Source organism: Anabas testudineus, chromosome 12, assembly GCF_900324465.2.
Source record: "Anabas testudineus chromosome 12, fAnaTes1.2, whole genome shotgun sequence".
Taxonomy (NCBI): Eukaryota; Metazoa; Chordata; class Actinopteri; order Anabantiformes; family Anabantidae; genus Anabas; species Anabas testudineus.
Window position 1 is genome coordinate 12,307,939 of NC_046621.1, and position 26,537 is coordinate 12,334,475.

The 26,537-nt window shown below is 39.3% G+C and overlaps 1 protein-coding gene across 5 annotated transcripts in view; it reads right to left on the reverse strand.

Moving 5' to 3' along the window:
- The window catches only part of LOC113158696 (probable palmitoyltransferase ZDHHC14), a 39,333-nt gene extending 13,466 nt beyond the window's left edge, over window positions 1-25,867 (reverse strand). For 2 of the 5 annotated variants that reach the window (XM_026354791.1, XM_026354788.1), the window contains exons 1-4: window positions 24,981-25,866; window positions 24,099-24,393; window positions 11,190-11,350; window positions 881-1,033 (exon numbers count right to left, since the gene is read on the reverse strand). In XM_026354791.1, coding sequence (XP_026210576.1) covers window positions 881-1,033; window positions 11,190-11,350; window positions 24,099-24,340 — 556 coding nt within the window. In that variant the 5' untranslated portion in view covers window positions 24,341-24,393; window positions 24,981-25,866. The other 3 variants (XM_026354789.1, XM_026354790.1, XM_026354792.1) reach the window with 3 other exon arrangements.
- Between the last annotated feature and the right edge of the window lie 670 nt (window positions 25,868-26,537).

The following is a 26,537-nucleotide window of genomic DNA, read 5'->3' on the forward strand; positions in this document are numbered from 1 at the left end:
ATCTTAACAAGGTTTCAAACCTTTTAACCAAGAATTTGTTTAAGTTTGGTTTGATAAAAGTATTCTATTATCTTGTATTTGTACTGGTTTATAACTAGTGCAGTTACAGTATGTAATTATAATTATATTATTATATTATAATGAATTATAACTTATATAAAATGTTAATGAAATGTAACAATTTTCATGAAATGTGTACAAAATGCACCTTTCTTAATAATCACACACAGCGTTTGTTTGTGAAAATGACTGCCTTCCCATCTTTTTATTAAGCTGCCAGCCTGTCTCCCTTCCTGTCAGTGTGCATTTGCCACATCTGACTCCAACCTCTTTATCTTTTTTCACTGCGTTTGCTAACTTCCTCATATTTGTCTCAGGTTTTCAGTCGCCTCCAGCTCTGATGAGGAAATGCACATTCAAACAAAGAGTTGTCTCTGATGAGTGTGCAGCAGAAAAACCATGATGACAAAGATACAGAAACAAAAGGTCTGGTGTGTCTTGGTCTTTATCTTAATAATAATAGCCTAATTTAACTCCTAACTACTAATAGCCTAACTACCTCTGTGGAGATATAATTCCCCCTAATCACTATATATTCCCTTTAAGTCTGCATCACAAACTCAGCTTGGTTTGGGATCCCACATATACACACAATATTTGCAAAGTCAGATTAATCAAGATTATCTTCAAAAGTTAAACTGATTCTGCAGTCTGCACATTTTTAGATCTACACTGACCATTTATTAAAATATGTACAATTAGGTGTGAAGTGGATGAAGTTGAAAAGCAGACTACAACAGAAGGGGTCCCGACTGTTTGTGTTTATTATAGTAATATCTCAAAACAGAAAATATCATCATGCAAACTCATTTTCACTTACCCACACAGTTGTCACACAAGCTGCAGTGGGAGGCACGTGGCGGTCTGAAGATCTTGCAGGTGAAGCAATACTTCAGTTTGACTGCCTGGCCATTGATGACCACCTCTTTAGTCCTGGGAGGGGGTCTGTAGCCCGTACTGCCATTGGCCACATCTTTGGAAAGATCAGAAAGAGACAATCACAATACAAATATAACCTGTTTATTTTGAAAACCTTTGGGTGAGACATAGAGCCTAAACTGAATGCAACTGTTGCAAGGAAGATATGCTGTAAGACATTGCCCCAGTGAAGGAAAATACCACAGTCTCACAGATGATTAGCTGGAACAGAAAGCCTTGGTATGAATTCTACAAAGAATAATTGAAATGTGTTCTAATGTTACAAAGCAATAATTTATTTACCTTTATAGCTTGCTATATATTTTTCACTTTTCAAGGTCACTTAGCAGCATCAGCATTGGTCTAGACTGATTCCATAGCAGCCTCTCATATCCCTACTGCATGTATTGTAGCCCAAACAACATCATGGAAAGCACTGTATGAAGGCTATTAATTGCCTGCAAATTTATATATATAATGCAGTCTCACTAGAATAAATGCCCTGTCGCCCTTTCTAATGACTTAATTCATAAGTCATTACTTAATTGGCATAAGGAAATGGAATTTGTAAAAATCAGCTGATTAACACAAGGCATATATAATGCATTTTTTTGTGAGATGAACCAGTAGTATACTATAGATTTTGCTCTCTAGGAGCAGCGTGTTCAGATCTGTCTGTGTCTGATATAATTTGTCTAGAGAGCAATGAATGCTAACAAGACTACGAAGAAGCGAGAACTTTACTGCTTTGTTGCTGAATTTAACTCTGTTAAAGGTAGAAGTCACGATATTGATAACTTTAAAAGGTGTGAACATGGGCAACCCACACAGCCCATTATTTTTAATTAGCCTCACCATTTTAGCCCTTTTGCAGGAGCTACACCGCTGTGCGAAAATATTCAACCCCCTCTTGATTTCTTCTTTTGATGTGTCTTATCTTATATTTAATTGTTTTAGATCTTTAAACAAAATCTAAGATAAACAAAAGCAAACTAAGCAAACACAAACTATAAGTTTTAAATGATAACAATGCACTTTTTGAAGGATAAAGGTGACACAATACCAAAAACACATGTAGAAAAAACAAAGTCATCCCCTTAGTTATGGAAAACAACAACAAAACAAACTCACAAAGCACAACAACAACAACAACAGAAAAACAACCTGGAGCAACGATCAGTCTGTGAAAGGTTACAAAGCTGTTTCTCAGTCTCTAGGACACACATGCCATTGACAAAAGGGGAAGAGTCTGAGCAATGCTGAACCTTCCTGGAATTGGCCAATCTTCACTGAACAAGGTTCAGATAAATAAATAAAAAATCCAAAGAACTGCAGACCTCTCTCACTTAAATAAACGTCAGTTATGATGACTCTAGGAGCCAATAGATGCTGGGTAGAAATGGCATCCATGTGAGAGTGGCAAGACGAAACTACCGCTAACCCAGAAGAACATTATGGCTAATTAACACATCTAGGTGACCCTTGAAGCTTTTGGAAGAGTTGAACTGTTTAGAAAACAGGGTTACCATTACATCTGGTGTAAACCAAACACAGAAAGACAGAAAAATAACAACACATCAACAGTCAAGCATGGAGGGGCAGTGTAATGTTGTGGGGATGCTTTGATGCTTCAGGGCCACAACGACTTGCCATAATAGAAGAAAACATGAATTCCCCTGTCTAGCACAGAAACGTAAGGTCATCAGTCTGTCAGTTAAAACTCAAATGGGTTAGGTAAGGCAGCAATCCCAAGCTTTGTTTTAAAGTTAGATTTTGTTTGAAGATGAAATCCACACAAAAAGAGAAGCTATCAGGAGGTGGGTAAAATATTTTTGTGTATACCGCCTTTGCTGCAGTGCATACTAGAACGAACCTGTCCTTCCCGAATAACATGGAGTCAGTGGTTTCGGTGCCTAAATTATGACCTAGTTCAGATAATATTAACAGTCTGGGGTTCAGCATGCGCTTAACATCACAGTCGTGAGAATAAAGTAGAAGGAAGTACCGATGCAAAATTGCTCTGAATGGGTTTTTGTGGAGTAAGACAGAAGTGATGACAGACTACACCATAAAGACGAGAGCGGTAATGGCAATTTTCAAGCCATAAAAGGTAGAGCCTGTATCCTATTATTGCCCTGCTTGCTTTGAGCACTCTCATGCACCATAGGAGTAGGAGATGGTATGTGTGGGTAGATAATTTTGAAATCATTTATACAGAAGACCGTAGCATTGCTAACAGAGTGGTATGTGTGTGTTAGTGGTGGAGGGGCTTGTGTAGGTGTTTGACATTTCTAAAGAAGGGCGGAGCGAATGCAGTGAGTGAATTTTGTTCTATTGAGCTTATCTATATTGTGATCAATCACTGCAGGGTGCTCTCCTCTTTCCTTCATACTCCCTCTGTTCCTCTGCCCTCTTAGAAGACTCCACAAAGGGAAACAGTGAATATGAGGAAGAGAAATTCAAAGTACAATTCAGCCACTACAGGAGAAGTCCCATTGTTTAGGTAATCATAGTGCAGTAAAATGTACAATAGTATTGGCTCCTGTCAGGTGGACTATGACAACTAATTGCAGGGTTCTTCTGAAGCACTAGAGGAAATCTCTTTTTCTTCAAAGCAAATTCCAACATAATATTGTAGTGGTTAAATTATTTTAAATAGTACAAGTGAATCACTCTACTTACTGTAGAATATAGTGCCACTGTGTACAGTATACTCCCTAGGCTAAGTTTATATATTTTTGCCTACCTATAGGAGCAAAAAAATAATACTAATAACACATGCATGTAAGTATGCATTAAAATTGATAAATAAATTAAATAGCATTCCGATTACAATACAACTAAAACACTCTGATTACTGCAGAGTTGCATTAATACTATGCAATGCATTGTTAATGATTCATTATTAACATATCAATGAATTGCACTATAGTGGCATTTTCAATGGTGGTTTGACCTTGTACAAAAATCATGGAGTATGCCACAAGAAAGTAGAAATGGTTCCTTTATTTGGAAGTCAAAAAAAATGTTTCTTTTGCTGCACCAGTTAAGTTTTTGTCTACCCACATAAAAATAAATTTAGTCAGTGGCAGGTTTCTGGTTTGTCTACACAGTGTTGATACTACCAACAACAAAAAATCAACTCTGGTCACACCTTAAGTACACTTGAATCAGGCCATCAACATTCACTATACTTGTTCACTGATGCCGGCAGTAAAGTAGCAGGTGAACAGAGGTGTCAAAGTAGCTATTCTGCTGAAAAAAGCCATTTGTACACTTAGCCATTCTGGCAGCCAAAGCTTAGCCTTACATCAGTGTCTAGTGGGAGATTCCTCAGTGAGCTAGGCCAGGTCTAAGAGCCTGAAGGTAGAAAATAAGGCCAGGTAGACTGTTAAGTGATGTAAGAGAACACACCTACACATATTTGTACAGCTATCTTTGTGAGCACATTCACTGATTCAGTGCATTTCCTAGCCCCATATCCTAACCATAACCATCACAACTCAATGCCTGACCTAATTCTGACCTTAAGATCAAGTCTAAACTTTCAAACAGACCTTTGAAGCTGTGTGAGAAAGTGAGGGCCGGGACAAAAAGCCACTCCATGGTGTAAACTCAAACTGACACTCAAAATGAATAGACATAAAAGTGAGACACACACACACACACACACACGCACACACACACACACACACTCTGTACCCACTTACACCATTATACACAATGTTAAATGAAGGCTCAATGTCAGCCAAACTGAGCTAGGCGTTGCCTGGTGAGGTATAAAGGGAAACTAATTGCTATCCTGCTGTGTATGTAGAGTAGAGAAAATGTGAGCCTTTACCTTCACAGATGGAAAAGTGTACTAGAATACAATGATGAGGGCTAATATACAGAAGAACAGACTTCAACCTGTCTGCCAACACATAAGATAAAGTCGAAGAAGCACGAACATCATCATTTTTCATCGTCATTTGAGGCAGCAGTGTCATGGTCTCATACAAATGTCTGAGTCAAGGGTTTGGACCTTACACGGACATTACCCTTCCAGCTCCCTAGTACAAAGTCTGAGAAATGTCTGATAGAGCCCATGTGTAAATACAACTGATAATTGACTGAAGAATTCCCAACAAGAGATCAGATGTGTTGATGACACTTTCAGCACAGCAGCTGATTGGCTCAATGCAGAAAGTATGCATATGACGTGTATGGATAAAAGCATCTGCCAGATGACTAAATGTAAATGTAATATTTGCCAAATGTTTTTAAGTTAAATACAAGCTCTTATCTAAAATCATCAAAAAGTGTGCAGTTTGAGTATGTTGGACTCCAATTACTGACTTCATTGAGTATTATTTGAGGAAGTTGCTTGACCACTGAGTAATGGTTGCAGCGTAAATAAATTTGACTTGGCAAATTCACTGCGGTGGAAGTCCCACTTTGACCTTGGTGTGAAACACTCCAAGGAAAGAAACACCCGTCACATAATTCAATTATCACAGTGAAATGTTAAAAAGCTATTCAAAACTGAGCCTTGATGGAGTCTAATCTAATCTATTCAAGAAACAGAGCTCAAGGCTATTGCTAAATATTTCGCACAATGCAAAGATAGAGCCTGTAAATAGACGATCAAGTGCTTTTTTAGGGGGACTTCTGATTGCTCTGCCAGTCTGCTCTGAGTTTGGGTTGTGTAATTGTGGGTTACTCCTGAGAACAATTTGTGATGTGGCCACATTGCAAAACAGCAAAATAAATTTTTGTTTTGTTTTCAATTTTCTGCTGTGCTATTCCACTGTGACTGGTGAGTAGCCTAAATTCCATAAAAATTTTCAAAACATTTTTCAGATAGTCTATTGATGAATTAGTGAATGAATAGTCAAAGTTATCATCAACAGATGGCTTAAATGAACAGGCCTTTACCAAAAATTGTCCTTTGCTTCCGATACTATACTTATACATTCTGGGCAAGAGAGGTCTTAACTGAGATCATGAACACTTGGTTTATCAGTCTGGATACAGACATATGACATCCATCATAGTGAAGGATGAAAAAAAGCATGGTCAGCTATTGGACTGGTTGGAATATGAAGCTAAATACAGGTAAACACCTTGGACTAGAGGATGATGACACCCACAGGGAAAAAAGGAAAAAGACACAAAGTCAGAAAACTGGTAGAAAACATTTCTTGAAGCCATTATTAGTAATAGATTCATGCATTTGCTGACCTTACCTAAACTGGTCCATGATGAGAGTGCAAATTGTCTACTTTCCTGTCTATAGATTTTTCAGTTGAAGTACATTAAAGATGTGTGTGAGAGAGGATACATAATGGATGGAACAAGGTACACTGAGTGATCAGCATATGCATCCAGGCCAGCGTACTCAAATTAAAAGTTTTCCATTGTCTGATTTTGTCTTCTCTAGTCTCCAGTAAAAGAGCGCTACAGTGACAGCTCTATTCCTGTACATTTCTTTATTCCTCAGGCACTTTGAAGAGTTTAAAATGACTCTTCATCATGTGAACAAAATGACAAAATGGCAGACTTTAGTAGAAGCTTTAAATTGTAAGGACAATGTACTGACCATAAAGTCAAACATGATCTGACCTCAGGCTACACAGAGAAGGAAGAAGCAGAGTCTCACTAGCATGAATTATGATTTAACTGTCATTCAAAACAAGGTATTAATTTATTTTTTACTGCAGGATGGGACAAACATCTACATCATCAACATCATACAATATACAGTCTTGGTAAGGGCAGAAGTGATCTTTAACATGACTTAAGCAGACTTCTGATTTACCCTATCATTGTGAGGCTTATCTCACTAGACATAGTCACTGTATTCTGAGTAAAATCAGGATCAATACACTGCAGTGAATGGCACAATCTGTGATGATTGATTCAAATTGGTCCCAGTTTTTTTAATGTTTACTGACATTTAATAGTTCAGTGGTCAGCATTTAGGAACACAAATCTCAGCATGGCAAGAAGTAAGTACTTCTAACACCTAACATCTTATGATGTTCAAGACATGGCTGCTAATCAAAAAGCTTATTCATGGTTTTAATTCATGGCAGAGTCAAATGTGCCTCGAGCTAACACAAATTCAACGCTTCAAGCAGACCTACAAGGTGTTAAAATCCAACAAGCATGTTTTCAGAGCCTTATCGCTACAAGGAGAGGAAGCTGTATCTAATGTGATTATGCCACTCTCATCTTAAAGAATGGCTTAAGTTAGTGTCTCTCTCTCTCTCTCGTAATGGGTTGTGCAAGTTTATGTTTTTCATCTGTATTAAGTTACTGGTAAGGACATTGACAAATGCTGTCCCAACAAAACATTTCAACAAAAAGGATAAACACACAGTAATTAAAAAAGGATGGAAGTTATAGGAGCGAGAATAATATGAATATGGTGATTAAGATTTTTTATAAAAAAAGAATGTAAAAAAATTACAAAAAGAAAAACAAATATTAAATGATTAGACACTCCCTGGTTAAGACCTAATATGATTGGATTGCAATGCTGATAAGTCTATTACCAAGGAACCTCCACAAAGGCTATTTTTGTCAGACTGGCATTTTTGTTTGAACGAGCCAATACAAGAGGCCAGCACTGCATGTACAGGAAAAAAAAATATACCTTTATCACAGCTTTTTCTAATTAAAAAATATTTTTTAAAAAGCTCAAGTATGAAAGTCCTATTTATTCTCACATTTTACAGGACCTTCAATAGCAGAGTTAATACTTTAAACAGGATTTTCTGATGCTAAGCATTTCGCACATAGCTCAACCAAAAACTTCTGATTGCATCAGTAGAAGGCTGTCCAGCTTTGGTCCCCTAGGTGAGGCTCATGCAAGTGTGCACAATTTACACAATTTTCATTGACATTGCTATGACCGGATATCAGATATGCACACTTGGAGAACAGAAACACAAATACATGTACAAAGAAAAAAAACATAAAACCCCCTTCAAGTCAAACATACTGACTCAATATGGGAGCTTAAATGTCACTGCATCCTCTACTGATGTTCCCAGCAGATTTTGCTTCAGTGGTCCGAGCTGTAAGCCTACTAAAATCTATTTCCTTTGCTGGCCTTGACTCAGGCTGGCAGCTTTGGAAAAAAAGAACTGTGAATCTTCCCTGACATTCACCAGCTAGCCTGGACCATATTAGGTGGAAGGAAGGAAATGAGCAGCTCTGACCATCTCTCACTCTGATTAATGCTGCACAGAGTCTTTTGGATTTGGCATGTGGTAGCTGAACTGATGCCAGCCTGTCTAGTCCTGACATATTGGGCAGGCAGGCAGACATGCATACACATCAAACGCGGCACACTGAAAAGAAATCAACTCTTGTCTCCATTTCAAGCAGGGATAAACAACAAGCTGTGCTACCATTTCTGACCCCCACACTCTTTTATAGGTACATACAATGTTTCTGCTGCTTTTAGGGAGATAAAATACTGAGAATAGGGACAACACATACAACATTATGTCTGAGTTATCTCATACCTGTGGAAAACACACCATATTTGATTGTGTTTGAGCTGGGATATACTTCCTCATTTTTACAGTGGAAGACTAAAGCATTTGGCAGTGAGCAAATATCTGCTTGCAATTATGACAGTGGAGGCCTAGCTATGATCTTGCTCTCCCAAAGTACAGGAAAGATGAGAGACCTTGATGTCTCATATTGTACACACATTAAATTCTCTATTGTTCAACAGATCAATAACTGCCCAACTGGAGCCATTTAGGAATTTGATTCAAAAACATCATCATGTATTTATGAGGTTGAAAAAAAATGATGGTGGGCATCACTTTTAAGTAAATTCTTACAAATTTATAACAATTAAGTTAACAGGCAAGTGCTTTCTCATTCACGGTCCAGTGCATAAAGATACACGGCTTAAAGAGAAGACATTGAGAATTAAAAAAGGATGTCTTGATCAGAATAGTGTGAAGAATGAGTTATGTTGCAAGTAAGAGAGGAGCAGCATTGCTATTAGCTGCAAGGTGCAATCTATAAGCACATACTGTAACCTTTTCACAACTTCAAAATGCATTTTAATCATCGTGGTGAGATATAGTACGAGTCAGACATGTGTTTCCTTGTGGAAAGCATTGCGGGACTGCTTGGTGTTTGGGCTTGGGATAAGCAAGCTAAGAGCTTACAGATGTGCTGCTAATGTCTTGCATGTCAAGCTGCCACGCCATGGCTAGCACCAAACAGCACTACACGAAACAGGCATGGAAGAGGCAACCAGAGAAATAAGGAGAAATATGAAGGGTGTTTGAAAGGAAATACAGAGGAAATACAGGGCAATAGGGTGTGTTTGTAGAGAGACACAGCACTGCAAAAACTGACAGAAGCTGACCGACACAAAGAGAATCAGGAAGCATTTTTATTCTTTTACAGGCTATATAAAGAGAAAGTAATCTTAACCTCTCACATCACATTTTTAGCAGAATGATACAGGTATGTGCATGTGTATATATATCTCCACACCCCACAAAAGAAAAGTTTGGATAAACTGATGTGAGGGGACAGGGTGGTACTTGGCTTGACAGTGTTCATATTTTCTAGTCTTTATTTGTTTATCTTCTGAAAAAAATGCTTGCCAATAAAAATAAAATAGAACTTTTGCACAGTGCCGTTTCAGCCCACTGCTCCAAGCTCTGCACTGTACTTTCCCTACAAAAGCTTTTAAGACTCCTAATGAGATTAATTAAGCCAGTCCAGAGTTTGTTTAATGAGGCCCCAGTGGCCTGAAGCACGGAAAGGACCATCGCTTGGAAATAGAAGCTTGACATTCCGAATAAAAGGACCAAAACTTTAAAGAGAGTTTTAAAAAGAGGGTTTAAAAAGTTAAATCTTTAACTAAAGTGGTGAAATCCCATTTAGCCACAGGGCAGCAGGGAACTTTTAGAGAACAGTGAGTCAATGCTGCAACTTACTGGCAAGTTGCTAAACCTGCCCCATTATCACTGTACATTTTAGCATGAATTGCCCTCAAGCATGACATTTTTTCTAAAAAGGCCTCTGAGTGACAGATTGAATTTTAACCAAATGTTAAAATATACTAATGTAACTTCTATGACGATTGCATGTTTCAACTTTAATGTGCGGCTGGTTAGTGTAGTGGTAACATCACCGCCTCCCATGTGGGAGACTGGGGTTCAAAGTAGGGGTCTTTAGGCAAGCCCTGCCTACCCTTGTACCTTGTACTGACTTGTAAGTCGCTTTGGATAAAAGCGTCTGCTAAATGTAAATGTAATGCATTTCTTTAAAACTGAAATGACTGATTTCTTTAAATGTAATCTAATGAAATATAAGCACAGTCAACTAGCTGTGAATATCATGAACAGTTTGAACGCGCATCACAAACTGCAGTCTTCGCTGATTCTGAGTCATGACAAGAGTCATGCAGTGGTGTTTGTAATTGAGTTACTCCATATGAAGTGGTTTCTAATTCACCAACAGTTTTTCCTTTCACATCATAAATTAATTTCTGAAGTTATAAGTTAATGAATAAAGGAATACATCAAATCACAGGTCATTTGGTAAGATCAGCAACAGTACTTTACTTTAGCCTAAATTTGTAGTGCCTCTGAAGTCAGTGCAAGCTTTGTGCACTTTTCTTTGGCTACATAAACACATCTCCAAACACATCAGCCAGATAATCTGGTGGAGCTAATCTGTATAGCTACAGTATACACAAGCGCCTCTGTAAAGGAATGTAAGACAGAGGTAGCTGTCTTACAGCTCAGGCTAGGGGGGAAGAGAAAGGAAGAAAATAAATAAATAAATAAAATCAGTTTCATCCTTCGAGTTTTATCCCTTTCTCTAAACACACGTTTTGACAACACTTAGGTGAAATTGATTTACTATGGCCTGTTCACATGATAAAGATGCCTATGCCTCATGTTTCATGCAAAGGGGGACTTTCTCAACTTTAAATCGTGGCTGAACTAAAGGTACATAGCACTCTAAAACACTTTCTAAAAATAATCAAGCAGCCCAAAAATGGCTACATCAGAAGATCAACATATCAAGCTTTCTTCTTTAAGAGAGACAAAAACAACTTCATCACAGATGGACATAGACATGGACATAGGTGGCTGAAAGGTTTTCATACACATATCATATTTTATATCTAAAAAAAAACATCATTATCATTAATTATCGATAGAGAGCAGTCTTACCTATTTGCCTCTCCAGATCAGCTGCTTCATCTGGGGTTGCCCTAGGCAGCACCCCTGGGTCACTGAAGCTGGTTCTCAGCAGTGTTCCCAGTACAAACAGAAACAGTGCACCTCCTATCACTGGGATGGCTGGAGTCAACTGCAGCGCCAGGAATGGACAACTGGTCGGACAGGGAGAGATTGAGATAAAAATATGAATAGGACACACAAACAAATACATGTTTTATTGGTGAACAGTAAAATCTGGACATTAAAATAGTAAGAGCTGGGAGTTTACTGAACAAACATCAACCGATGGCCTGAGGTGAAGCTTGTCCACCTGTTAAAAAACAAGTGGCTCCTTTTAATCTAAATATTAGTACACAACGCAGTATTTGTGTGAACAACACTGACTGTCAGTGGAGACAAGCCCTGAAGTTTAGGAAGGTATAATACCTGCAGCTTATTGCTCATTAATGACAGTTAAGTGGATATAACACTTTAACAGACAAACAGGCACACACTTAATAGTCAGCCCCCTCTGTTGTAATCTGTTCTAATAAGAATTTGGCATAATCCCATTAAACGCCTAGCAGTGCAGGTGGTTGTTAGAGTCATCACATTAAGTCCCATCCCACAGGGGTGGGGCACAGACTGCTACATCCTATTTCATGTCACTTTCTGGTCCATTGGATTTGGTTTGAGGTCAACAAAGAGATGCAATGCTAGACAAGTGAAACTAAACAAACATGTGGTAACCATATGCTTCGGGGGATGATGTTTAGAAATGCAAAGCAGTATTGTGAGTTAAGCCAAGGTTCTCAATAAAATCTGTTTATCTAAAACGCTCCAAATCTGTTTATCTATTTAAATTAAGTGCCAAATGCCAAAACATATCAGTTAAATCACACCTTTATGAATTCTAATTTATATTTAAAAACAAATTCCCCTTTTTGTTTGCAAAAACACATATTTATCAAGCGATTTTGTAAGTTGACTTAAGTAAAAAAGATTCTAAAGCTAATATTAAAAAAAGAAAAGGTTGAGACACTGAAATGACACTGAATAAAAGAATAAAAGAATAAAAACAGTGCAGAGGCAGAGCAGGTTGGTATAACAGACAATGCCTATTACCAAAATTCACTAAGTGCACTAGACTTCACTGGATGACTGAATGCCATTTAAAATTTAATGCAAAGAAAAAATTGCTATAGAGCATAAATGGACTGAAGATGTTTAAAGTGGCAGTGATTGCTATAGCAAAGGGGAAGCAGGCAACCATTCTGGTGTTTGGCATGGAACAGTTTGGCACCGTTTGCCAACTGCATTTCTGTGGCAAATGAGCCAAAGAAGTAACATTATTACCAGAAGCAAACCATATAGCCCTTTGTTAAATTTATCACATTACAATAAGCTTTTTTTAAATAAAATTTATAAAATGTACAATATGTTGCTGATAGACATTTTCATACTATCACACAATCTCACTGCCCTTCAGATGGTGACACCTTGGGTGGGCAGTGACATCCGCTGAGCTATGCCAAAATCAGTTCATCTAACAAACCAAGTCAAACTATATTTAGGCTTTCCATGTTGAGTTCTGCCAATGTTTGCAGACTGAGAGGATGTAGATAGGGACCTGAAGCGTTTAGTCTGATTTGCTGATTTGTGCTTCTTGACTTTTAGCACTCTGCTTTCACTGCGACTCCTGCAGATGCCTTCAGCCAACATTAGACACCGCAGCAGAGAGCAGAAACTAATTTGAAAGTGGGAAAATTTCTAATTTTAAAAATACAATTGGCAAGTATTATGCTATTATAAAGGTAAACCTTGTCTATGAGGGGTCAGTAAGCCAGTATATCATGTTGTCTTTCAGAAGAATCTATTATATACCTAACACAACCATATCTTTTTGAATCAGACACATACTTTTTTCCCCATTTCTGAAAAACAATGACAAGAAATGCATTATCTACAATCATACCTTTATCACACCTGCCTGGACAATGGCCAGGCCTGCTGCTCTCTACATCTGGAGTGAGACTGAACAAAACAAAAAAAAAAAATGCTGTGTTGTCTGGGACATCAGCAGGGGGCTGTAGGCAGGACAACACTGTGTTGCAGAAACATTTCTCCAGTTAAAAACCTGCCCAGAGTTCCCAAAGTCATCAAACTAGACACTAGACTGTGTAACCATGCAATATACACAACATATGTTAGACACTAAGGACATTTATTTAAAAGCCCTCAGTGCTTTGTGAGTGTTTCTGAACCTCAGCCTTCAGCAGAAAGGAGGGGGGGAGATCTACTACAGAGCACATCTATGCCTGGGGCAGTGCTGCAGACTGATCCTTCTGTGTATAATCTTCCAAACGTGACTTTCATTGTTTAAACACAACACAGCTCTGTTGCTCTGGCCTATTAAAATACTTTCACTGCAAACAATGCATGTACCGGTTGCACAAATCTGTTTAACTCTTTGTCTTTTTAAATTCATACCAATCTGCAGGCATGATTATATAACCAGGTAAGAATTAACCTACATTATCTAACATTTTTACTTTTGTATATTGCTGTTGCAACAATAATGTCCTGTAAATGCAGGTTATATAAACAAGATAAAATAAGCTTTGGTGGTCTTCAACAGATTCAGTGTTCAGTACCTCTTCAGTTCCTATGAACTGACCTCACTAAAAACATACCTAGTTTTACAGAGAGGAAACTAATAAGAGAATTCCAGCAGATTTCTCTCCATCCACACAGTGCTGAGAATTCATTCCTTGACTGGAGACAGGTGCATAAAAAAACGTAACATCACCAACAGTCCACCCAGCAATAGGTTAGACAAATATTGATAATAATGCACGTAAGACTTATTATCTGTTAAATTTTTTTTTACTGTGATTGTGATTTTTTAATCAGAGCAAACTTCTTGCCTGATAAAATGTTTACATAAAAATTATGTCAACAGCAAAAGTTGATTTATTTGGCCATGACAAGAGTTATTCCCTTTCCTATTGTTGTTTGCTAAAATACAAAGAGTCAACACCACAGCATGAGGTGATTCAACTCAGTCTTTTTTGTAAAAATTATTGAAATATAACAACATAATAGTAATCCCTCTATGCGGGAGACCAGCAAACGAATCCCGGCTTTGTCCTTAGGCAAGACCCCCTTATGCTGCCTTTGCCTTGAACCTTATTCCCTTGTAAGTCGCTTTATATAAAAGCATCTTCCAAATTACTAAATGTGAAATGTAGTTAAAATAAATTGAGCAGCATAATCAGATTAGTAATATTTTCTAGTACATTATTTATGTATCTGTATATGACCTAGTCATCTGAACTGTTAATGAAGTGACGCATGATGCATGATGATGCATGCAAGTCTGCAAATCCACACTGGTGTTTGACAGAACTAGAAGGCTATTGTCTACAGCTTCACTCTATTTCTGCCCCAGGAAAGCAGAGAATTTGAAAGTCTGATAATTTATTACCCAACATTCTTTCATCTACCTATTCAGTGTGTCCTCTATTCTATCTGATTGGTCACACATCACATTAATGAATCCACCAATTAGAGGTGCTAATGGGAAATTACTACAGTTGTAAAAGGCTTGGCAGACCTTGAGTGAGGGAGCCAAATCTGAATAGTTTGAAATAATCACTGACAAAGTCAAGTTCACAATCCAAAGGCAGAAGTCAGTGAAGGCCATTTAGAGCTACAAAATCTAAGAATTATGTGTATGCACTGCATATTTTTCCCTCTGCAGGGAAAACTAAAATATGGGTTTTTGGGTTCTTCCCTGAAAACATTATTATATTTTTAAACCTGCCTGCCAAATGGTGATGGAGAAAGCTGAGAAAATGGCACAAGATGCTCCCTCTGCCTTCAGAAGCTGTGTCTCAAGTGTCACATAAGGAAGATTATGAGAAGGCAGTAATAAGTGATAGAGTGACAGGTTGGTACAAATAGACAGAGATTAATCACTGAAGCCATTACAGAAGGAGGATAGATGCAACATCAAGCCTGCCTATCCTGTAAATGTGGATCAATAGATACATGGAAGAGCTGCTGGGAGGCATCAACTTGCCTGGTGCAAGTTCCCCCTGATGACAATGTCCCAGAAATCGGTTCAGAGTCACTGAACAACAACAATAAACAACATGAGCAATTTAAAACCCCCTTTAACCATCTTTTCTTTTAAGGACTGTAAAGAACAGATGTCAACATGAAATTGGACATCTCCAAACATGCATCTTCGTTTCCCTTTTAGTTTGATACCAACCACATCTTATATTTAACTGGGACTTTGGGGGCTTTGTTGCCATAGAGACAAACAGTATCCGATGTCAGACATGGTAAATTTCGAAAGAGAATGTGGTTACCCTGGAAACAGCCACCAGATGAGTGAGCTGAAGCCTCCAAGGAAGAAAAATAAAGAAACAAAGACTTTAAACAAGATAGAGACAGCATGACAACATTCATTATAATCCTTTTAAATATCTCAAACCACTTTGGCTGTTAAGGTTAAAGACAGAATTAGTGTTAGATTTCATCCACAAGTAGAGCCAAAACTGATGAAGAGGTGGGTAATGTCTTTACAGGTCTTGGCATAGTTTTGCATTTCAGTCTCCAGTAAACATACGTGATGTGGTATGGATTTTAAAATACTCTACCTTCAACACATACTATGTAAAGCAATACATATACGCAAAGTCAAACACATAATAACAAATAAATGCTGTAGAGATTAAATCTGATAATCCATACAGTAACGAAATTTAGCTCCTTCCTCCTTCTTTACAGCACAGAAAACCCTCAGTAGTTTGATCTATTATTGTTTACTGTGGGATCACATGAAACAACTCAACCAAAAATCATGAACAGAAAAACGCAAAATAAACTTTGTCAAACTTTTCCAACTCGCTGAAATCCCAAGAGCAACAGGCTAACAAAATAGCACCCCCAAAGTTTAGGTCATGGATTATGCCCTGTCTGAATGTGCACGGAGGGGCTGTTTAAATGCTGTATGGAGAAGGTGTTGATGTTTCCTATCTTTCTCTCTTCTCCTTGTGCCGTCTGACACACTGGGGTGATGTTTTCTCAAATGGCTCATTACATAAAAGTACTGCCACGGGCATAAGCCACACATGTTGCACAGAGAGCCATTCTACCCCTAGTGTGAATAGTTGACTGCTGAAGGCAGAGTAATAAAAGGCGGACACTATCAGCATTAAATTGCAATCAACACTATGACACATTTTGCTGACATAACCAAAGCCTAATGTTTGCTTTGTATTTAAATGACTTCATTCTCTCATTTCAATAAAGGGAAATGCAATCTGTCTTTTTACTTAAACTTTACTTATTTCTTTTACTTAAACAGCTAGCATGTCCCGTGAAAGCAACTGCAAAGTAATTTACACATCCTGTTGAATTTACATTACTTACATTCCTCCTTAGGTCCAACTTGATCCTAGTTTCCTTATAGATTTTAATACCAAAAAAAAAAAACTCAAACTAAATACAAAATACTTTGGCTAGGAGAACCAGAGAAACATAACACCTACCTTGTTATTTTAGTAAGTTCAAAGATTAAAAAAAAAAAAAAAACTGTGTGGAAATGCTAATGTACACCTCTTAACAAACAAACATAATGTCTATGTTTCAGTCTGATCAGGAAGCATTTAAAAAAAGGAAAGAGAAAGAGAGAGGACAGTCGATGCCATTCTTGACTTAGTATTGACTATACCATTTCATAAAACCAATCTGTTATTTTATATTTCTTAAGTAAATGGCTCCTACTAATCTAGAGTTTTAAATTTATAATTAAAAATTTTAGCATAAATCAGAGAATGTTGTTTTCTAAGCTAAAATACTATTAAGCTAACAAGAGTGCATATATCATCCCTGTTTTTCATTTGCTTATCTATATCAACAGCAAATAGCATGTCACAGAACCCAACATGTAATGATCTAAATATACAGACCAAGTATATGATAAATGCAATACATTTAACTTATATACAAGATACTATCGTGCAGCTGGAATATAGTTATAATAGTTCTCATCAAATGACTGTGTGCTGCTCAATATTTCCACAGAATACGACAATCTTGCTACCCGAGTGGGGTCTCCCAAGGTTTTCCTATGCATTTGCCTCCTAGAAGGTGAGCTAATCTTAACAACAATTCAATCCAGATTACTGTTATCACATTTCCCACTAAATCCTCTTATGGTGACAACCAGTTTTTCAAAACTCAGTTGGGAGTTAAGCTTGGGGGACTTTCATCTCCGCTTGATGTAACCATGTGACACTGACTTCACTCAGCACTGTTCACTGGCTGTCCTTTCACCGTCACCTGAGATAAACTGCAACCTCGTTTACTTTCTTCTTCATCCATAGACCTCTGAAGGTAGTCAATGTGCTACGATCTACAAAAACACTGTCTGTCAAAGACAGGTCATCCATCGTCCAACACACAGAATCTGGGCCTGCAATTCTCCTCAGTACCTACTTGAGAAAAGATCATTTAACCAGAGATATTACTCAAAACTAATACAGTATCAAATATGTGAGTGTGTTTAAAATGTGTTTGACATTGTGGCCTTTGATACCAAAGTCCCATTACTCATCTGGGCTATATGGATACAAGGCTTTGTCAGCTTTGCCTTTTATTACATTCTGATTGCTTTTCATGGCAAGTAATGCCGCACATGAACCTCCTCTCAGCTCTGAAGTCATTTGTCAATGAAACAACTGAATGTGACACGTTCTATTTTTAAGTCACGATTTCCTGCCACCTTTCAGACAGATGTCAGTAGTGCATGGCACAGGCTCAGATGACTGCAGTGGTCATGTGTACATGTGAGAGCTCTGCAAATCTGTAAGCACAACCTTTAAACATCCGGCATGTACTCAATTACCCCTACCACTAGGAGTGGATGTGCTAGCACGGGGAAAGCTGTGTGACAAAGACAGGGTGCAGGGTTGAGTGAAGTCTTTGAGCTAGTCACAGAGAGGAAAAGCAATTAGCCGAACATGACTCCTGGTTTCAATGAGCCTAAATGACAGATCTGCCCATTGCTTCCACACTAAAAACAGACAATGGCAACAAAGTCTCTAGCAATAAGTTTAAGTTACATCCAAAACATATTTACTTGGCTGGTTAATATTTATAAATGCTTAAACAGTCATGTATTACAGGTCCTTTCCCTTTGATTACATACCTGAAAAGGGACTATAGGGTAGCAAAATCATTCAAATTCAGTCAAAATGCTCTGATTAAAGTTATGCCACCGATGTTAAGTAAGTAATGGTACAGTACCCTAAATTCGTATTTACCAACTTGAACTGAGAGAATGCTTTACCATGGGTGTAATTGTTCAAATGTCTCGTTCCCAATACCATATGACACTCCAAAAGCTGACCTATTATTTAGTTCCAGTATGGAGCAAATTATTAATATCCCTGTCCTAGCCAAAGACAAGACAGGCATGTCTTGGCTGCTGAGGAGTATTTGCAAGCTGTATTGTATTTTCTGAATGAAGCAGAGATACAGTGCCTCGGGCAATTATACAATAAGGTGAACTCAATAGAAAAACACTATTTACTTCACAATCTAAAATCCTTGACCATTTACAGTGTGAATTACAACAGGCCATTTTATCAAACGTGGACAAATATGATTTAGTTTTTCATTATAACATCCAAGCATGTTCCTTTATAACCTTCTAAAGCCTCTGAGCTGCCAGAATTACCTGCTGGTGCAAATGGCTAAAAACACCTGGTGAACCAGTGTTTGTTGATGTGTAAAACGTCTACAACAGACCACAGTGAGTCTTTGAGTTAGAAAACGTGTTTCTGAAGCAGCTGAGTCACTGACTTATTTCTATAAGTATTTGTAATTGTTCTGTGATGTTTTCCATTCCACACTTGGGGCTTTGTAACGCCAGTGTTGAAGCCTTCTCTCACAATGCTTCATCAAAGTTGTGAGTTTGACATTAGGGGCCAGTTAATAAGCCATAAAATATCTTTTTTTTTGCTCTGCCTGTGCATTTAATTATTTTCACCTATGATGTTTTTTCTGTGTTTTGTTTTTATCATTTCAGGTCCAAATTAAAAAAAAAACTCCATGACTGTAATACCTTCCTCGTAATAAATCTTTACCAAGTCTATTATTTCAGAGCAAAACTCAAACTTCCAACTTCCAAAAACTGCTAAACTCCTAACATACTTAAAGAGGTTTGTGAAGAGGCTCACTGGCCAAACAGGCATGCATTCAAACAAGCTCCCTCCCCATTTGTCCAAATCATGATTAGTATGAATGCAGATTGAGTTTAAGCAGTGACAAATATCCAATAAACCCTATTCTAAAGCTGCACTTGGAAAACAACTACATAGTCAAAACATTAAATACACAATTTACATTTCAAGTGGATTACTCATAAGATTTTCTTAGAGATTTACATGTTGTTCAATGTAAGTTTACTTATGTTTTTTTTAACCTGTGGGCCTTGTTTACCAGCCAACAGTGTCCATGACATGATCACTGTGGCTAAAAATGTCTTAAAGTGGCTTTTATCAAAACATTTGACGTTACACTTTCCACTTTAGTTATTCTGAATCATACTGCAGTAAAGTCTAATATGCAGTTCTTTAATTAACATAATCTTCAATTGTTTTAGAGCACAAAATTATTTGGTAGGTACATGTGACTTGTTCCTGTGCATTCTTGCTCTGCAGTGTGCAGACAGATTTCTTCCCCTGAATTAAGCCTGTTAGGCAGCACACACTGCACTGCTACCAACAAGCACAATAAATAAAATGGTTACAGGCTTTACTGAAGGACATAAATTAGACATGACTAAACACGCAGGGAGCTTAAATCAAAGCCCAACCCATTCTTTTATCACTGAAAAAGGCTGCCACACACTTATGCCAAGCACATGTACTGCCCTGATCTTCTGACAGTGTACTTGATGTTTAGCTTTATAATCAATCATGATGAGCATTTCTACAAAATAATAAGGGAGCTATATGTGCAGTCTCATCACTGGGAATAAACGTTCTTGTTTTTTCAAGAAACTGCACTGCAAAAGAGACTGTAAAAGAGGAAACATAAGTAAAGAGCAAGAGGCAATGTAAGCAGTCTGGGTGAACTCAGGCATCCATCAAGGCAACAGTTTCTGTTAAAAAGCATTAATGCAAATGTGTGGAAATCATTCATAGAACTAATGGGCAAGGGTAAACCTTGCAGGGATGCACAAATACTGCTCTACCAACTTTTATGTACTGTAAGTTTATATTGTATATTCAAATTCTTTAATCAAGTACTTACTCAAATAGTATATCATCATTGACATCCCCAGTAGAGCTAGTTGACTCAGAGGTTGGCTTGCTGCACTGATTACAACTTCAAGTCAAGTCCAGTATGGGCTCAATATAAACAGCACAGAAACCTTAACTACATTAAACATCACAAGGGGCTATGTTAGTTTGGTGTGTGCTGCTTTGGGTACCAGTGAATCAATGAAATATAACCTAGTCCAATTTTAGTTACATATCTTTTAAGTTAAAGGTTTCTCAGACACAAGAGCAGTGCACAAAGTTTAAAATGTGAGTCACTATTTCAGAATTCACTCTGTGACCAGTTGAACTTCAATGTGCAAAATGTGCCAAATTAACACCTTGCTGGATGATGCTGCACTGGCAACCCTAATGCAACAGACTGGTATATAAATGTATAGAAATGAGAAGCAATTTATAAGGGGTTTTAAAAAGGACTTATATATAAATGTAATTATTCCTTTTCTGCACTATAAAGGGTTCTTCAGTAACATACACTGAACAGTTGCTACAACATATGCTGCTCAGTGCAACAGCCTAGTCTAGATGACTAGTATATTTACATCTTACTGTAAATCTTAGCCTTCTCTCAGCACAAAACTGTGGTCTTAGGATCAATTTTCACATCAAACAGAGCTGTATAACAGAAAAACATTTCAAACATCTGCCTGAGTGAACTTTTACGAGGCATAAGGGGGAAAAGGCGACATGTGCAACAAAAGAACACATGGGCGTCTGGAGGGAGCCAGCAACAGAATAATAAACAGACCAAAATCTGTCGGTCACTAACAGGGTTTACTGTGCATCGCTGAGCACCCTTCGGACAGACACCGAAAAAACAAGCAAAGGGAAATATGTAGGAAGAGCTCTGCTATAATGGCCAAATGTTCTGTGCATGTCTTCACCACTAAACACTCACCATCTGTTAACTTTTCGAATATAGACCAGGTGAGATCATACCACAGGCTAATTTAAAATACCCTAATAAGATAAAAAGGTAATTCAAAAGACAGAAGAAGAAGCACTTACAAACTGAATGAAGAGCTGGACTCCACTATGCTGACAAGTGGCAAGTAGGGTTAGAAAAACACATCTAATCGAAACGCATTACAGTTAATGACAACAGAAGCCAATGTGCAGGTCTGCTGACTATTGCCCTGTCCAATAAATGTCTCCTTTCAGCTGATGGGAGGAGGATGGGGATCAGCGAGAGAGAGGAAAGTCAGGAGGTTAGCCTGAGGGTATGGACATTTGAACAGGGAGGACAGTGCTAAGCTGAAAAGTGGCTTTGTGGTCTAATGTTGTTCCTGATAAATGTCCTCTGTAGTCACAACAAACAAAGGACAGTGCACTGAGCCTAGCTTCACTGAATGGCCATGGTGTAGGAAATAAGCTATCTTGGGGGAGCGGGTGGGCAGAGGTATCATCAGGAAGCATCTGATATCCTCCATGTTGGGCACTTGGGAACATCCAGGTTCAAATGGACACGGCACTTTATTTCCCTCGATTTCTGAATTTTTATCTACTGCTCCATAGCTAAGAGAAATGGGGGTTTTAGTCTGAGATGCCCTTTGATCAGGGGTTAGGTCTGTATCTCTGCTGAGGTAACACTGTATTGAAAGATGGAGGGGTTCAGAGGTCACTGCAGATAGACGTGTAGCATTGTGTCTGTGAAGGACGCACACAAAATGAAAAAATCCAACTGGCAGTGGTTTAAAATAGAGCATACTAGAAATATCCTGCGGTGTCATAATCAGGTGTCCCATGTATTGAAAAAAAACTTTCCACTGAAGATAGTAATAGTTTTAAAGTTCTCGTTTTGTCAGACCAACAGGTTAGAAAAGCTGCAGCTGGAGAATGTTTGTCAGATGTTGTTTGTAATTCACTTATATGATTAGTCAATTATCATAACTGTTTGTATAGCTGAGTTATTGTTTTAGCACTATCTCACAACAAATTATTTACTGTACGTCATAACAAGTCATCTCAAATATCAAATCAGTTCTAAGTTATATAGGCAGACAATGTTTTACACACGAACATAAAGTCACGGTTTTGTTGTTAATAGTGAGCCATACTATTCACAGGTACTCCTACATTCAATTACAGTTATATTAGATACATTTGTACAAACTAATGCAATCCAACACAACAGCTCTGCCATGAATTCTACTTTTAGCTGTAGTGGGCAGTGTTGTTGTATTGGACTGCATTATACTGAAAAACATTTCTAATATATTATCCATGACATTTGCCAACATAAGGAAGGTAGAATATTAAAAACACCTTTGAATATAATTCACGACTACAACTAAGACCTCAGTTATGATCATGACGTATAAGTATTACTCTTCTAAAAAAGTGACAACAAAAACTAAATTTATAAGCTGCACAAATGCAGAATTCATGGAAAAGCTGTATTGGACTATATTTGATTTTACGAGTGTACTAAATAAAGTGGCCAGTGAATGTGTATCACCAGGTATGGACTATCTTTACAGTACAGCAGCCATCAACCTCTGCACATATTTTGCCTATTAAGCTTTCTCTGGCTCCGAAGCACTTTAGCCTGATAAAGACTGTCAGGCTGAGCAACAAATCTCATGATGGAGCAGGATTCTTATCTAGTATAGATGGAGTTTCTGAGATGATAGATGACACAGTGATTACTTAGTGCATTGTCTCCCTCATCATTAGTCCTATCTCTTGTGGTACGCTCCACGGTGCTGGCTGCTCTCAGGTCAGGGTCTATGTCTACATGCTGTATCATGCACTTCAGTCATAGCGGGGCAATTTAGGACATCCGGGGTGAGGTGAAGATGAAGAGCTGGGTGAGACATTGTGGAGAAGAACAAGCTGTCTGCTGATTACAGGTTGTTCTAATAGTGGGAGAAAGACAGCTCCTTTGGGGATAGTCAGACTGTGATTAACAGAGTGCAAATAGGGTGAGCAGACACCACAGGCGACTGCACCACAAGCAATGAATTTGATGTAAAGTGAAAAATAAGGTGTATTGATCTATGGTGGGAGAAATGTTTATCTATAAAATATTAAATGTAATGTAAGCCTCTATTCACTTACAGTGCTGACAGAATAAAAGCACAAACAAAATATACAGGGGTCAGCTAGAGTTCACCAACTGGTCAGGATTCAATGTGTTGCTCATGGACACTTCAGTTAAGGTAATGTCTGGACCAGAATGTAAGGCATGTAAAACAAATATACAAACTTAAACAGGAATCTCACACCCCTTCAAAAGGAAGGCACATCACATTTTCCATCAGCAATGGGCCATAACAAAATCCACTAAATGGTTGAATTTCTACAACTGTTCAAAACAGAGGCCTCTGTGCAATCCCTGGACAGTCCTTACAGACAGCCCCCTGAGCTCTGTGGAGATCAGAGGCAACACACCCACTCCAGAGTGATACCGGTGACATAACTGACCTATATCTCAACTTCTTCCTCTTGACAGCTGAGGCCATGAAATGAAGTCTTTAAAGCACGGTGCCGATGTGCACAACAGCAGGGCAGACAGGAGCAGAGGAACACTGAACATGGGTTCAACTATACTTACTCAAAGAAGAAGAAAAGTCCACATGTGACAAGAATGAGGACAAGGGTGAGGTAGAAAACCCCTGTCTGCTTGGCCATCATAATCCTCCCATCGCAGTAAAATTTATTCCGTCCTGGGAAGGACTCCCACTTCTTCTTTTTGGGGGTCCTCTTCTTGTAAGGGGTCTCCATTGGTGTGGAGCTGCGAGTGCTGATCTGGCTGTACTCGCACTCTCTCATGGACTCAGACACCCCGAGATGCATCAATTGTTGATTCAAGTCCCCACAGTTGGATAAATCCTAGGACAGAGGTGCCTCTGGAAAGACAAACAAGTTCTTAAATTAAAAACAAAAAACAAAAAAACAAGTGAGTGTAGGTGGGAAAAAGTTTGTGCAAGTGTAACACGTACTTCGTGGTATTATTACCATAAAGCTAACCCTCACATTCATCTGTTAGACGCTAGTTTGAATAATAAATACATAAAGGAAGTTTAGTGAATTTACATTTAAAGGTAGTAGAGCATGTTTTGCTAATCTAACGCTAGCTAACTTGGCACATAACTTCCCCGGCAGCCCCCACAGACCGTAGCTTAACGCCTAGCTAGCCTCACGGAGACAGCTAACGCGGTTAGCAAGTTGCCGAGGTGCCTGGTGCGTTAACGTTAGCACGTTGCCCAACTTGTGCAATTAACGGCGACGTTAGCTAGTTGGTCGCTTCACCCCCGTAACTACACGCTCGGTCTGGGCACTTTTATCCCCGACTGTGCCCCTGAAAAGCAGCTAAACTGGAGGTTTCAGCGCGCTTTTCGGCTGCGCTGTCGAGACACATCACATCGCAGGCGCCGAGGCTGTTCGCATCCCGGCTTGTCTGTCTGCCGGAGCGGCCGTTGACGCGCTGCCTCACCGAAAGGAAAGTCGTCGTGTCGGGGTGTCGCCACGCAGCTGCTCCGCTCGTTATCCAGGTTTGTTACGAGGCGAAGATGAAGCGAAGAACAGCATCTTTGTAAGTTCACAGGCTGGAAATATAGTTTGAAACAGTCCACTCGCCGCCGGAGAACTGAAATGGAAGGGGGAATCCAGGGGGGGGCACACGGCGGGGTGCTCTCAGACGAGCTCCGGCATCTCGACTGGCGGTGGCTCCGAAAGACGCTACGAGGGTTTGCGCACACCGAGAACCAAGCGGAGCCCCACGGCCGGGGGTCGGCGGGCTGGTGAGCAGCAGTCTCCGCTGGGGAGTCGAGGTTTCACGGTGGCGGGGCCGGAGAAGAAAGTTGCAGCATTCCTCCCCCCCAACCACCACAAGTAGCGTGAAGACAGGCCACTCTCCTCTCGTCAGCCCCACAAACAACAAACATCAACATGGGAGTAGAGCAGCCTCCCAGCTCGCTCCTCCCCCTCACACGGAACACGGAGGAGCCGCCGACAGGCTCCCAACCCGCGGCCCGTGGACCTCCAGGTGCCCGCAGGTCTCCAGCAGCACGGGCGTATCCAGAGAGGAGGCCTGAGGAGGCGCTGCACGGAGAGGCAGAGAGCAAGTCCCCTTTATTTATGTCTTGTAAGTGTTTTATTTCTGTGTATATGATAAAAAGAAATGTGCCGGATGCAGTGCACTCACCTGTGCCTTCAAATATCTACATGAAAAGCATGATTGACCCCTGATGCTGCTGCACCAGGTGAAGCAAACGGAGTTTGGAGGAGAGAGAGAGAATGTGTTTAGTCTACAATATGCTTTCTTATGTTCAGTTTCCTGCTTTTCATGGTTTCCTTTCTGCGCCACACTTAGTGCTGTGTGTTCTAGAAAATAAAATCAAATATTGCAGCACACCTGTCATTTACCAAACACCACATGACCCCCCCCCCTCCCACTGTGCTACTGGGAAATGTGAAATTGTACACTGCAGTACGGTGGGTGGGTGTAACAAGGTAAACCACAAACCAATGTGAAAACATCAAGTCCGAGTTAGGTGAGGTGAAGGTGAAGTCATGATGTGGGGCTCTTTTGTGATTGATATACTGTGCAGAGGCGAAGGTCGTCTGTGGGTGTCAAACCACATAATGCTTTGTGCACGCTCTCACCTGCGAACAGGAATTCCTCTTCTTCACTCGTTTTTCCCTGGAAGACCGGCGTGACGCCAAGGACGGCCATCGAGTGAATGAATGTGAATCTGGATGATAATAAAATGGCTGAAGAGACTCACAAAGCAAGCGTTATTGACAGTAAGTCGCTCACTAACTGGGAACACGATTAGTCATGTTGACTGAAAAAAGATATGCAGTGATGTCACCTCGAGTACTGCTCTCTGATGATGCAACTTCCTGCTCCTCCTCTAAACACCTACACAGTCACGAGCGCGCACACACACACACACACACACCTCCTCATTCAGCTCTGAAAGTCACCCAGGGAGTTCTAGCTCATTCCCTCCCACAGCCACGCAATTATCCACTTTCTCCGAGAGAG